Below are 15,085 nucleotides of genomic sequence, written 5' to 3' on the forward strand. Positions count from 1 at the left end.
AGCGTACATGCCCCCTTCAATGCAGTGACCAGCATACATGCCCCCTTCAATGCAGTGACCAGCATGCGTGCCCCCTTCAATGCAGTGACCAGCGTGTGTGCCCCTTCAATGCAGAGACCAGCGTACATGCCCCCTTCAATGCCACCACAAGACACAAAACAGGGGCTGTGGGCCATGGTGCAGGAGATGCAGGGCTGTGGGCATGGCACAGGAGATGGTTTGGGCATGGCACAGGAGATGGTTTGGGCATGGCACAGGTGATGGTACAGGCATGGCACAGGTGATGGTATGGGCATGGCACAGGTGATGGTACAGGCACGGCACAGGAGATGGTACAGGGGATGGTACAGGCATGGCACGGGAGATGGTACAGGCATGGCACAGGTGATGGTACAGGCATGGCACAGGTGATGGTACAGGCATGGCACAGATGGTACAGGCATGGTACAGGAGATGCAGTGCTGGGGGCATGGTACAGGAGAATGTCCTGTACCATGCCCGCAGCACTGCATGAGGAAATGCATGGGCTGAGGAAGAGTCTCACTTACCTGTCGGTGAGGCGCCTTACATTTAAAAATGGCACCGCCCGGCGCCAACACGTCACCGCGCATGTGCAGCCAATGCTCGGGAAAGCCCGTACATGTTCGGCTATTCCCGGGCAGACGGCGCATGCACGGTCATGTGTTGGCGCCGGGCGGCACCATTTTTAAAAGGTAAGTGAGACCGTGACTCGAGTATAAGCCGAGAGGGGCTTTTTCAGCATTAAAAAAAAAGCCGGCTTACACTCGAGTATATACGGTATGTGAACAAGAAAAAATTAATTTATGAAAATAAATCCCGATCCCCCTCCACCCAAGTATTTTTATTTTCCTATATTGAGGTTTCATAAAATACATGCAATTGTTCAGAGGGTAGGGTTGGTACAGTGTTACCCTTCTCATAGCATTCTTTTATAAGTCCCACTTTGGTTACCACTTATCTATCTCTGCAGGACCACTAATACAGCTTGATCAGAACATCTGAATATTCACAAGGCAGGCCTGTCATATACTGTATATACATATATAGTAACATTATAAACCATGTAAGCTTTACAATGTATTTCTCCTCTTTACATGTGCCACAACAGACGATAGAATCGTGACTGATCTGATTTACGAAGTCAATAATAAAGGTAAGGTAAAATGAATAACAGTTCTATATAACATAAAGTATTTTTTAAACTTAAAGGGGAATTCCACTATCTTAAATAAAATATAGCATCTAAAATGGCCATACAATCATACCATAGATTTTGTAATTTAGGTTAATTACCTTTGTTTTAATCTGAAGCCCCTTTACTGCAATCTTCTAAAACTGTATATAAATGCCATAGGTGATGGCCATATCTACAGAACACCGCCAAAAAGGAGGTTTCCTGCTTCTGTAATTGGCTCATTCATTTTATCAGATGTCTCCACTAAGATGCAAGTAACATTTTAAAGTTTAACTAAAGGCAAAACTTTTTTTTTTGTGTCCCCGTTAGGGAGATGCTCCCTCTCTTTTTGTTCTGTTTACCATTATCACTGAAAGGGAAAGTAAAAAAAAGAAATAAAACAGATTTTGTGTTGTCCACAGAAATGAGGGGAAATCTTCCAATGTGTACCCTAGTTCTAATGACTCTAGGGAAGAGTATGGAGGCCGCCAATGGCGACCCTTATGGTTTTTGTTTTGTTTTTACTCTTTAACCCAAAAAAAGGCCCTTTATTGTTCATTTATGTATGACTGTGATAACTGGATGTTTTCAGAGCAGCACTCGTGAATTCAATGACACAATCCTTTTTAATCTTTTAGGAGCAATATTATTTGAGAAATATGTAATTCAGGAATTGGACATCGCTTACAGCAAACAAAGGATTAGTAATGGATGCCCCAAGGACATCTGCCTGTGGAAAAAATCCAATGATGGAAACGTTTATATTCCATACGTTGTATCCAGCGACTATAGTAAGTACTTTCTTTGACCATCTATGTTAACCAGTTGCTGACCACCTGCCACAATTTTACTGTCGCAAGGTGGCTCGGCTGCGCGAATCGACGTACCTGCACGTCGGTCACGCGCAGGGGTAGAGGGTGATCCGGCAGTGATCTGATTCACTCCAGAACTGATCACTTGTTAGGTACAGGCCAATGATTTATGGCCTGGACCTGCTGATCAGTTCTAGCAAATCACAAAATGTCCTGTGCCTGTGTAATGTAAACATAGGCAGAGGAAATTATGCAATCTCTTCTCCTGGAGCCCTTTTTGGTTCCAGTGTGAGAGGAGAAAGCATCAAACAGTGAGTACACAAGCACTACACTGACACCAGTACACATAGGTACATTTTTCACCCCCTTATCACCCCCCCCCCCCCTCAGTTAGCCCTTTCATTCCCTGTGATAGTGTCACTATATAAAGTATACAGATATTTTACTGATTACTGTATTAGTGACACTGGTGACGCCAGTTAGTGTGAGCGCCAGTTAGTGGTAGTTAGAGGCAGTCCCAGATAACCACCATATGTCCCCTAATAAAGATTTAACCCCCTGATTACCCCCAGTTAACCCCTTCACTGCCCTGTCCCGGTGTCACTATTATAGTGTACAGATCTTTTTTCTGATCGCTGTATTAGTGTCACAGGTGACATTAGTTAGTGTTAACGTTAGTTAGCGTTAGTCCTGAATAGCGTCAGATTGTCCGCCACATATTTAGTAATACATTTTACCCCCCCCCCCCCGCCTTCTTCATTGGTTTTCTCGGGCTCTCCTGTCCCACCGGGTAACCCAAGACTGCAGTCAGTGGTTCTGTCAGCTGACCATAGAGCTGATTGGAGACTAGAACTGTTCTAATCATCAATATGGCCTAAGATACCGGAAGCTACGAGAATTTCATGACTTCGGTTTTGCCAGATATAAAAAGCGCCATTGGGAAATTGGGAAAGCATCTTATCACAACAATCTTGGTGTGGTCAGATCCTTTAAGGGCAGAGGAGAGATCTAGAGTCTAATAGACCCCAATTTAAAAAAAATAAAAAATACTTATTGCTATCATAAGGGATATTTAAATTCCCTGTGATAATAATAAAAATTCTAAAAAAAAAAAAATAAATAAATAAATAATAATTTTAAAAAATGAAAGCACCCCTGTCCCCCCGTGTTTGTGCGCAAAGTTATATATGTCATATGTAAACAGCAATTGCACCAGGCATGTGAGGTATCGCTGCGAATGTCAGATCGAGGACAGTAATTCTTGCAGTAGAACTCCTCTGTAAATCTAAAGTGGAAACCTGTAAAGGCTTTTAAATATGTACGTAGTTTGTCGTCGCTGCATGGGCGTGCCCAATTTTAAAGTATGTCATGTTTGGTATCTATGTACTCGGCATAAGGTCATCTTTTATATTTTAACAAACAATTGGGCAATATATAGTGTATTTGTGCATTCAATTCCAAAAAAAGTGTTTTTTTCCCATAAAATTGCATTTGCAAAACCTCTGCGCAAATACTGTGTGACAAAAAACATTTCAAGACCCACCATTTTATTCTGTAGGGCCTCTGCTTTAAAAAAATATATATAATGTTTGGGGGTTCAAAGTAATTTTCTAGTAAAAAATATAATTTTTTAATGTAAACAAAAGGTGTCAGAAAAGGCTTGGTCTTCAAGTGGTTAGAAAAGTGGGTGATATGTGGCATAAGCTTCTAATATTGGGCATAAAATTCCAGGACAGTTCAAACACCCCCCAAATAACCCCTTTTTGGAAAGTAGCCACCCAAGCTATTTTCTGAGAGGCATGTTGAGTCCATGGAATATTTTATATTATTGTTGCCACAAGGGAAAATTACAATTTTATTTTTATTTTTTTACACAAAGTTGTCACTTAATGATTTATTGCTCACACGTGCCATGGGTATATGAGGAATGACACCCCAAAATACATTCTGCTGCTTTTCCTGAATACAGGGATACCACATGTCTGAGACTGTTTCGGAGCCTTACTGTTTACGGAACACCAAAATCTAATCACTACCTTTAGGCTTTCTAAGGGCGTAAATTGCTCATTTTACTTCCTCACTGCCTATCACAGTTTCGGAGGCCCTGAAATGTCAAGATAGCTAGATCTCAAATTTGATAGATAACTAGATTGGTAGACCAGTCCAAAGTGAACCCAAAAGTCCTTCCTTTACAGTACAGAAAAATACATGAAGCTAAATGTACACTGAGAAAAGAAGTCTGTTTAGTTATATGTTCATCTCTATCTTCTACAGATGTCAATGAAGCACAAGTAATACAGTCTGCAATGAAGGGCATTGAAAGCCTCACATGTATCCGTTTTATCAAGAAGACATCAGAGGTTGATTACCTTAGTTATCAGCCTCAGAATGGGTATGTAATAAATAAAACATGTGTACAAATATACCCAAGCAGGGCAAAGCAATAGGTTATTAGCAGTTCTCACCTCTAGAAAAATGTATGTTTTATTCGTTTCCTACTGTTCCATGCTGGTGTATCCTCCATGTATGCAATGTGGGCAGTGCACAGGGCCCCCAGGGGAGTGAGGCCCACTGTGCTCTCCCACATTGAGCAACAAAAAGTGTGGGAAAACTCAGTTCAGTTCCTCCTTTTGTGGCTCTGCTGCAGCTGCAGCTGGCTTTAGATCTGTCACTTACTACAGACCTCTGTACTCTGTCACTATTGACCCCTGAACTCTGTAGTAAGTGACTCAAAGGACAGTAGTAAGTGAGGTAGAGTTCAGGGGTCAGTAGTAGGTGAGGCAGAGTTCAGGGGTCAGTAGTAAGGGATGTAGAGTTAAGTGGTCAGTAGTAAGTGATGCAAAATTCAGGAGTAAGTGGAGCAGCATTCAGGGGTCAGAAGTAAGTGACGCAGAGTTCAGGGGTCAGGAGTAAATGACGCAGAGTCCAGGGGTCAGGAGTAAATGACGCAGAGTCCAGGGGTCAGGAGTAAAAGATGCAGAGTTAAGGAGTCAGGAGTAAAAGATGCAGAGTTTAGGAGTCAGTAGTAAGTGACGAAGAGTTCCAAGGTCACTAGTAAGTACTACTGAACTCTGAACATGTGCCCTAATGTCTAATGTATGGCCCTGCCCCTCCAATGTATAGATACTGTGCTTAAAAAACAATATTCAACACTGCCTCATTCTACGCAATGTAAGTCAACTTAGACTCTAATTGCACCTCTTTAAGCCACTCCCAATATTCAGTGCAATATGAAGTCACCCCTTTTTTTGCACTTGTTTCCAGGCATTAAGGGCACACTTTGAAATCTTGCACACAGACCTGCTGTTTTCAAAAATTAGCCCTTGAGTGAGGTCTAATATTAATTATGTGGAGATTGTGTTCCAGCTCACTGCCATCCTCTAGGTTTCAGACTAAAGCTGCATTTTCTTTTCAGATGTTGGTCAATGGTGGGACGAATCGGAGGTGAACAGGCCATCTCTTTGGATTCATCTGGATGTGTATTTGAGGGAATCGCCATCCATGAATCTCTACATGCCCTAGGTCTCAACCACGAACATATGAGGAATGACAGAGACAGCTATGTGAATGTCCTGTGGGATAACATTCAAGACGGTATGTAAATGAAGACATCTTGATTGAGTACTGAAGCCATTGAATCAGTATGATCCCATCACAGACGGCCTTTGTTAAGGTCAACTGTTGGAATCTCTACATGCAACCAATCAACACTTTCATTAACTTTCTGGAAGTAATTTGAGTCACATGACAAAATTAAGAACCTCACACTCTAAAAATGTTATCTGTGACTGCCTCTTTCATTAGATATCCTGCTGACAGGCTTCCTTTTAATGCTCGCCACACATCTGGTGGTATAGGCACTTGGACACATTTCTCCTGAAGGTGAGGATCAGTTCTGAATGACTGATTGTACCCTTCAGAAGAGAGCATGTGATCCTTGTTTCTTTAATATTCTGATCCTCTCTGGAATACCAAAACACAACATCTGACATTTTCATCGGGACGGGTTTTCTTGGGTGGTAAGCAAAGTCCAGACATTTGTCTGGAAGGGGCTCAAACCACAGTGAAAACATTGTAGGCTTAGAAATGTGATCTCATATACAAGGCTAAAGAAGTGTCATCTGAAGACTAAACTAAAGGTTGGCTCCATAAGGAAATGAGATTTAATAATTACCCATGCAGTGTTTGTGTTTTTTTGTTACCGGTGTAAAAATATGTTTTGGCTTTCATTTTAGGCCTCGCTTATGCTTTTCAGAAGGTTAATACCCTCAACATGGATCTCACCAAATATGATTATGGCTCCATCATGCATTACTCTAAGTGAGTCTATGGAATGGGAAGGGGAGGTTTGGGGCTTTAAATGAAGTGCAGGCCAAGATTAGCCATTTGCTTTCATCTCTATATGTATTACCAAGGAAGAGAGAAGTGGGACTTTAAATGAGGCACTTGTCAAATAGCTTGCAAAATAATCAAATGTAAAAAACATGTAATAATTAATTCATGTATATATACAAATCAAATGATAACAAAATAGCATGATACAGTTTGTACATGATGATGAAAAAAGCTGATTTGTATTAGAGTCTTCCTATACAGTTTACTAACACATAATAGAGTTACAAAAAATCGCATATAAACCAGATGTGTAAACCCATGAATATGGCAAAAATGCATCAAAATGGCTTGACGAGTTTCGTGAGAACGCTCCACTTCCTCAGGAGCAGGTGCATAATACACAAATGCGTATCAGTAAGAAATGCATATATATGTATAAAAATCAAAGGTATTATGCTTGATCAAAAACTGGAGGGAGTGAAAGGGAAACACCCCCATGAAAATGTCCCTTCCCATTTAACCTACAGATCGGCCTAAGTACAACATGTGGTGCTATGAACCTAGAGTTGTCGGGGACATTAGGGAAGCACAAAATAGATAAACATATCTATAAGTTTATAGATAGATATAATAGATAAAGCTTATCTATTTTGTGCTTCGCTGGTCATGGATAACACCACTACAGCTGCCGACACAGATGTCCCCAACAACCCTTGGTTCATAGCACCACATGTTGTACTTAAGCCAACCTGTAAGTTAAATGGGATGGGATCTTTTCATGGGGGGGTTTGCCTTTGCCCCTTTTCTCTTCCCCTTCCTCCAGTTTTTGGTCAAGCATAATACCTTACTACTGTACTACTGCATACCATTCTCTGCCCATTCAAAAAGATGTATCTTATTTATAATTTTATTCTGCTTTGCGCAGAGAGAACTAAGCAATGTTCTTAATAAACATAATTGGGAAATCAATGGGTCAGAGAATGTGGGACAGGGGATGAAGAATGGGGTAGGTCTATCAGCGGCATGCTGTAAGTAATGATTGGAGCATGCACTGATAATGTAAATGGTTTTGGCACACTACAGCAAACTAAAGTTTAATAGCAGCTATCATACTGTCCCACAATAAAATATACGTCCAACAGTGGCGAAGGAAAAAATTATCTGGTCCTGGTGTGAGGAGGTGGAGAAAAAATGTCCCTTTGTCGTTGGAAGGAAAACTGGTATAATTCCAAGGCATCAGTAGGATTAAGGAAAAGACTAAAGCTAAAAAGCTGGAGTGGGGGGGTCCTGTGGGATGTATTGAACAAAGGGGTCCTGGGTGGCTGTAGGGGGGTATGAAGGACTCTTTGGGGCTTAAAGAAGGAGAGGGGAGTTCTAAGTTGATACCCTCCTCACTTCCCTGGATATACTGACAGTTCAGACCTCTATCAGCGTGAGTCCATCCAAGAATGAAGGTGGCTGATTTTTCAGTCTCTTACCATGTGATGTCATATGACAAGGTAAAATAAAAAGAGGGCCAGTCCGCCATCGTACCCCAGTGGTATCTTTATTGAGGAGGTCTATTCTCAGTGGGCACCCCCTCTCACTGTCCTCCTCCACCCCCAGTAGGCTTCAATTAAAGGGAGGTAAGAGCTAAATTCTAACTCCAGCAGCTATCCAGTCCCTGCTCTGCCTTACAGGAATTACTCTATGGTCACTCCTGTCAATCCGCTGGAGAACTGAGGTCGGCACCCAGAGAACTGGTAACCTAAATGAAAAGCCAGAATCTCTGGATGAAAGGCAATAAATTCCTAGGTATATGCATAAAAGGGAAACAAAAATGCATATTATTCTTAGTCTTTACCCCAAAGGAAGAGGAAAAACATCAGGTCACATAGAAAAAAGGAGCCAAACAGACTTCTATTTCTATTACCAGCACAGTAGCAGATCTTGGAGCTCACCTACGTCAGTCCAACCTCTCTAGCTGCAGGTATCATGAAGTAATTCATAGTCCCAAAAGTGCTTGATTACAAAGTATTTTTTGTGAACGTTTATGCTCTTTATTTGACAATATAGCAAAGTTTAAAATCCAAGTCAATGACCGTTTCGCCTGAACACACTCTTAAGGCACTGCTTGTTCACACAAAATGATTGCTGGCTGATGGATTTTAATGTTTCTAAACTTGGCTGAACCATTCCAATGAAAAAATTGGAAACGAAGTGCCCTTAATGTCTCTCTGTGGAAAACGCATTCACATAATACAGTGCAGCCGGAAAGTATTTGCAGCGTTTCACTTTTTCCACATTTTGTTATGTTACAGCCTTATTCCAAAATGGATTAAATTCCTCATTTACCTCAAAATTCTACAAACAATACCCCATAATGACAACGTGAAAGAATTTTGTTTGAAATCTTTACAAATTTATTAAAAAGAATTTAATCCCATACATAGGTATTCACAGCCTTTGCCATGATACTCAGAATTGAGCTCAGGTGCATCCTGTTTCCACTGATCATCCTTGAGATGTTTCTACAACTTGATTGGAGTCCACCTGTGGTACATTCAGTTTATTGGACATGATTTGGAAAGGCACACACCTGTCTATATAAGGTCCCACAGTTAACAGTGCATGTCAGAGCACAAACCAATCCATGAAGTCCAAGGAAATGTCCGAGACAGGATTGTATTGAGGCACAGATTTGGGGAAGGGTACAGAAAAATGTCTGCAGCATTGAAGGTCCCAATGAGCACAGTGGCCTCCATCATCCGTAAATGGAAGAAGTCTGGAACCAACAGGACTCTTCCTAGAGCGGGCCGCCTGGCCAAACTGAGGGATCAGGAGAGGAGGGCCTTAGTCAGGGAGGTGTCCAAGAACCTGATGATCACTTTGACAGAGCTCCAGTGTTTCTCTGTGTAGAAAGCAGAACCTTCCAGAAGAACAACCATCTCTGCAGCACTCCACCAATCAGGCCTGTATGGTCGAGTGGCCAGATAGAAGCCACTCCTCAGTAAAGGGCACATGACAGCCCGTCCGGAGTTTGCCAAAAGGTACCTGACCATGAGAAACAAAATTGTCGGGTTTGATGAAACAAAGATTGAACTCTTTGGCCTGAATGGCAAGTGTCATGTCTGGAGGAAACCAGGCACCCTTCATCACCTGGCCAATACTATTCCTACAGTGAAGCACGGTGGTGGCAGCACCATGCTGTGGGGATGTTTTTGAGCGGCAGAAACTGGGAGACTAGTCAGGATCGAGGGAAAGATGAATGCAGCAATGTACAGAGACATCCTTAATAAAAATCTGTTCCAAAGAACTCTGGACCTCAGACTGGGGCGAAGGTTCATCTTCCAACAAGACAATTACCCTAAGCACACAGCCAAGATAACAAAGGAGTGGCTATGGGACAACTCTGTGAATGTTCTTGAGTGGCCCAGCCAGAGTCCAGACTTGAACCCAATTGAACATTTCTGGAGAGATCTGAAAATGGCTGTGCACGGACGCTCCCCATCCAACCTGATAGGGCTTGAGAGGTCCTGCAAAGAAAAATGGGAGAAACTGCCCCAAAATAGGTGTGCCAAGCTGTAATGGGTGTCAAAGGTGCTTCAACAAAGTATTGTGAAAAGGCTGTGAATACTTATGTACATGGGATTTTTCATTTTTAATTAATTTGCAAAGATTTCAAACAAACTTCTTTCACATTGTCATTATAGGGTATTGTTTGGAGAATTATTTTAGGAAAAAACTTAATTTAATCCATTTTGGCATAAGACTGTAACATAACAAATTGTAGAAAAAGTAAAGAGCTCTGAATACTTTCCGGATGCACTGTAGGTGTGCCAAGCTTGTAGCATCATACTCAACAAGACTTGAGGCTGTAATTGGTGCCAAAGGTGCTTCAACAACGTATTAAGCAAAGGCTGTGAATACTTATGTGTACATAGGATTTTTTTTTGCAAAGATTTAAAAAGAATCTTCTTTCACTTTGTCATTATGGGGTATTGTTTGTAGAACTTTGAGGAAAATAATGAATTTAATCCATTTTAGAATAAGGCTGTAACATAACAAAATGTGAAGTACTGTGAATACTTTCCAAGTTCATTATACTTGGTGATCCAGCAGTTTTGGGACTCTAAATACTTCATGATAGCTGCAGCTAGAGAGGTCAGTAAGAGGTTGTTTTAATGCATTTTTTCTTCTTACGATTTGTTACTATTGTGTAGATTAAATAGTTCAATGTCTATAGCCTGACATTTCAAACGTATCACTAATTTTCGGTTTCCCACTTACAGATATAGCTTCTCCAAAAATGGCATGCCTACACTGGAAGCCATTCCCGACAACAGTGTCAGTTTTGGACAGAGGGTTGCCATGAGTAGTCTGGATATCCTAAAAATCAATACCCTGTACAACTGCTGTAAGTTTTTTGTGAAATCGTATAATAAAAGGATGGATTTTTTATAAACAGTTCAGATTAAAGTAGAAAGTGCAGTACCCTTAGTGACCAATCGCAACCCACCTTGCACTAGCCTGATTTTGATTAGCTGCTATGGGGATCTGTACTTTTGCATTTTGCTCCTAGCAATGTTTGTCAGCTGGTAGTCCAGGAAGATACAGACCTGTTAAATGGATACATAACTTGTTTAATTAGCCTATGATTTTGTCCCCCATTTCCAAGGGGACTGTTTGACAGTTACACTACTGAGATAGATGGTAACACATGCTTGTACACTATATTACCAAAAGTATTGGGACACCTGCCTTTACACACACATGAACTTTAATGGCATCCCAGTCTTAGTCTGTAGGGTTTAATATTGAGTTGACCCACCCTTTGCAGCTATAACAGCTTCAACTCTTCTGGGAATGCTGTCCACAAGGTTTAGGAGTTTTTCTATGGGACAATTTGACCATTCTTCCAAAAGCACATTTGTGAGCTCAGGCACTGAAGTGGACGAGAAAACCCGGCTCACAGTCTCCGCTCTAATTCATCCCAAAGGTGTTCTATTGGGTTGAGCTGTAGGCCAGTCAAGTTCCTCCACTCCAAACTCATTCATCCATGCTTTGTGCACTGGTGCACAGTCATGTTGGAACAGGAAGAGGCCATCCCCAAAGAACAACTGTTCCCACAAAGTTGGGACCATGAAATTGTCCAAAATATCTTGGTATGCTGACACCTTAAGAGTTCTCTTCACTGGAACTAAGGGGCCAAGCCCAACCCCTGGAAAAACAACCCCACACCATAATCCCCCCTCGGCCAAATGATTTGGACCAATGCATAAAGCAAGGTCTATAAAGACATGAATGAGCGATTTTGGGGCTGGAGGAACTTGACTGGCCTGCACAAAGTCCTGACCTCAAACCGATAGAACACTTTTGGGATGAATTAGGGCGGAGACTGTGAGCCAGGCCTTCTCATCCATTATCAGTGCCTGACCTCACAAACGCGCTTCTGGAAGAATGCTCAAACATTCCCATAGACACACTCCTAAACCTTGTGGACAGCTTTCCTAGAAGAGTTGAAGCTGTTATAGCTGCAAAGAGTGGGTCAACTTAACATTGAGCCCTATGGACTAAGACTGGGATGTCATTAAAGTTCACGTGCACGTAAAGGCAGGCGTCCCAATACTTTTGGTAATATAGTGTATATTGTAATATGCATACTGATGTAGCACCTTCCTAGGTAGGTAGGTGCTAGGTAAATGCATCTAATGCTCCTTCTGCTTATCAGGGGAGCCTGATCTGTTAGGTAGCCTGTTGCATGTCTCCAGGTGTTATTCACTGGGTTTGAGGGAGTGTCCCCACTGTATCCAATGAGGGAGCTTGTTGGACAGTGGAGGAAACCCAGCCAGTGACACATTGGCTTTTGTGGGAGTCCCAGTGGGAGGGCATTCATGCAATGCATCCTGAGATTGCTCATAAAAGCCGGGGGGACATGTGACCGGATGTCTTTGGCGGGAAGCAGAGTCCCAGGAGGTCTCTCCTCCTACTGTTTATGAGGAAGGTGATCTTAGGCAGTCGGCCTAGTGAACCAGGTGTGGAGCTGAGTTGCAGAGGATCCAGTGTAGCTGACGGTGGAGTTTCTGGCAGATTCTCTTGGGAAAAACAGTGTCCCTGAGTACTGTGGGACTTGCCAAAGGGTCGGTCCAGAAAGGGGACCACTCCAGTGTAGTCAGGGGATCAAGGAGCTAGCTCACACGGAGGGAAGTACAGTAAAGGGGGTGCCGTGTAGAACCCTGAAGAATAGGGATAAAGGGGGTGCCTAGTTAGACCCTGAAGAGCGATTCACAGAGTGATACAAGTCCATTACATTTTTGTTCACTGCTATCGACAAGGTGAAGCAGCAGCCTTGCCGCACTCAGTTATTTCTAGACGTCCCAGAAAATTGTGCATAGTTTATTCAAGTTGGAGTATTCCCTCTCACCCCTTCTCCTACCCAAGTTCTCAATAAAACTACAAAAAAATCAAAACCCCTAGATCAGTGATGGCGAACCTTGGCACCCCAGATGTTTTGGAACTACATTTCCCATGATGCTCACCAACACTGCAGAGTGCATGAGCATCATGGGAAATGTAGTTCCAAAACATCTGGGGTGCCAAGGTTCGCCATCTCTGCCCTAGACTGTTTCTTGACTGAGCCAAGCACTTTGAAAATGCTAAACTGTGATGTTGTTGCTATGGGTAACCCAGGGGAATCCGTAACCAGCGGCTCCCAAGGGAGTAGTGCTACACTGGCAAAGCCCAAGGTTTATTATCTGTAAAGCTGAACCCGAGGAAGGTGTAATTATTGCAGCTCTGTGCATATACATCATCAAATGCAAGCAGTACCTAAATCGGACTTGGCGTGTGCCTTTTCTAGTCCCTGTACAGGAGATCTCAGAGAGGGAGACAATCGGGTGTGCTGCAGTGCAAAGAGTATGTTCAAGGGAGGAGAGCAGAGTGACCAGGGTGACCATATCTAACCCCTGCTTCTCCTTTCACTGTCCAGTCAGCATTGGTAGGACCTGTAAAAAGTGAACTTTTTAGTCCAGCCAGGACTATGGGACTGTGCTGTATGGCAGTGTTGTGTAAATCTTAGAAATCGATGAACAGAAATACATTTGCATTGTGTTTCACCTATTTAGTGATTCAGCTTCAATTAATTATCTCTGAATTTTTTATCTGAAATGTGTATTCTGATTTTCCCTAACAGCAAATTCTAATGGCCAGACAAATACCATGACAACTCCAACTACCACCACCACCACAACATTAACTACAAGAACCACCAGCACAACGCCTGGTTTGGTCATACCCAATGGTAAGGAAGTAAAAGGCTTGGTAATGTTTCCTACGTCAATTCACTAACCTCTTCCAAACAATAACACCTCAGATTTTAAAGGGTTGCACTTAAAGAGTAACTCCACTTTCATGGGGAAAAAAAAATAGCAAATATAGAAAAAATAATATAGCGTAAACAATTGCGACACAAATCATATTGTAATTGAATGTTATTAAAAATTACCATTCCTTATTAATCTGCAGCTGTTGTAATTTTCTGAAAATGCAATGCAATATGGCTACCTGGAGGTGTTCTGTACACAGAATGTATACTGACCACACCCCAGAAACATAATTTCCTGCTTGTGTGATTGGCTCATAGATTTTTCCAGAAGTCTGCCTAAGATACAAGTCAGATTTCTGGCATCCCCTGCATCAAAAATGTAATTTTTGGTGAGATACTCCCAATAGGAACATGTCTAAAGGGATGCAGGCCCTGCAGTTTTCCTCATTAGAGCTCTGCAGCTGCCACAGCTGTTAGATAATTATGAAGCCACTCCCATTAGACCCACTCAGCACAGAGGAACAAACAATGATTTCTTCAGAACAACAAAAGGTAGGAATCTGCAACAAAGTTGGTTAAAATGCTTGTACTGTACAGAGATCACCCAGAGGGGAATGTTTTTTTTCTCAACAAAAGTGGAGTTACGCTTTAAGTGCATGCGCGTGTATATCCAAAACTTTATTTATATATTTATTTTGGGTTGAGTAGGGAAGGGTAATTATCTTTCTGCCTATGTACAGTACATGCTACTCTGTACTTTAAAGTGTTTGATTTGCCATCACTTTTTGTTTCAGTGACAGTGGGTAGTAGGACAAACAAAGGGGTGGACCTTATCAGCAGGGACACAACTGGCAATAAGCTTTCAATGGCTCTGACATTCCCTGCTCTATCCAAAACTGAAAACAAAATTGCTTTACATACACATTAAAGAGTAATTGAATAAAAATGTCATTTGTTCTTGGATTTAGATACTTTTAAGGCTATATCCAGCTACCTGTTCAACTGACTTGTGTTATGACCAGAGTGGCTATATGTTTGGTATTTCTAAGTGTATTTGGCTCAATATGCAGTGATGATAATAAGCAGCCAACATTGTATCTTGTATTTCTCCTGCACTTACTTGATCACACAGTATCTATCAGATGTTGCAGCTTGGCAATTGTACATGCTAAAAAAGATTGTAAATATGCCCATTCAGATTAAAATGAAGAACTCGTGGAAGATCCCCCTTCCCAGTGATACTTACTTTAGTTGCATTCCCCCAATTCTCCTTTCCTCCAGTATCAGGAATCCAAATCTGTGGTAAGATTTGTAGAAAAAAGATAACACCAAATGGTGTATACCCGGCGCCTAATGGTATCAGTGAATAAATATTTGGTTATAGTTAAAACAGCAGCTATAGAAAAATGTGGTAGTATGTAAAAAAAATAGTCTAAGGGC

The 15,085-nt window shown here is 41.8% G+C and overlaps 1 protein-coding gene across 1 annotated transcript in view; it reads left to right on the forward strand.

Moving 5' to 3' along the window:
• LOC309558576 (hatching enzyme 1.2-like) overlaps positions 1 to 13,668 on the forward strand; it is a gene marked incomplete at both ends in the record, with an annotated part of 28,553 nt that extends 14,885 nt beyond the window's left edge. The window contains 7 exons of the mRNA XM_082261653.1: positions 1,090 to 1,174; positions 1,834 to 1,986; positions 4,282 to 4,399; positions 5,423 to 5,601; positions 6,243 to 6,327; positions 10,614 to 10,738; positions 13,514 to 13,668. Coding sequence (XP_082117779.1) covers positions 1,090 to 1,174; positions 1,834 to 1,986; positions 4,282 to 4,399; positions 5,423 to 5,601; positions 6,243 to 6,327; positions 10,614 to 10,738; positions 13,514 to 13,668 — 900 coding nt within the window. The remainder of the gene's footprint in view (positions 1 to 1,089; positions 1,175 to 1,833; positions 1,987 to 4,281; positions 4,400 to 5,422; positions 5,602 to 6,242; positions 6,328 to 10,613; positions 10,739 to 13,513) is intronic.
• Positions 13,669 to 15,085: the final 1,417 nt, after the last annotated feature.

This window comes from Pelophylax lessonae (assembly GCF_965119305.1).
Source record: "Pelophylax lessonae genome assembly, chromosome: 6".
Classification (NCBI taxonomy): domain Eukaryota; kingdom Metazoa; phylum Chordata; class Amphibia; order Anura; family Ranidae; genus Pelophylax; species Pelophylax lessonae.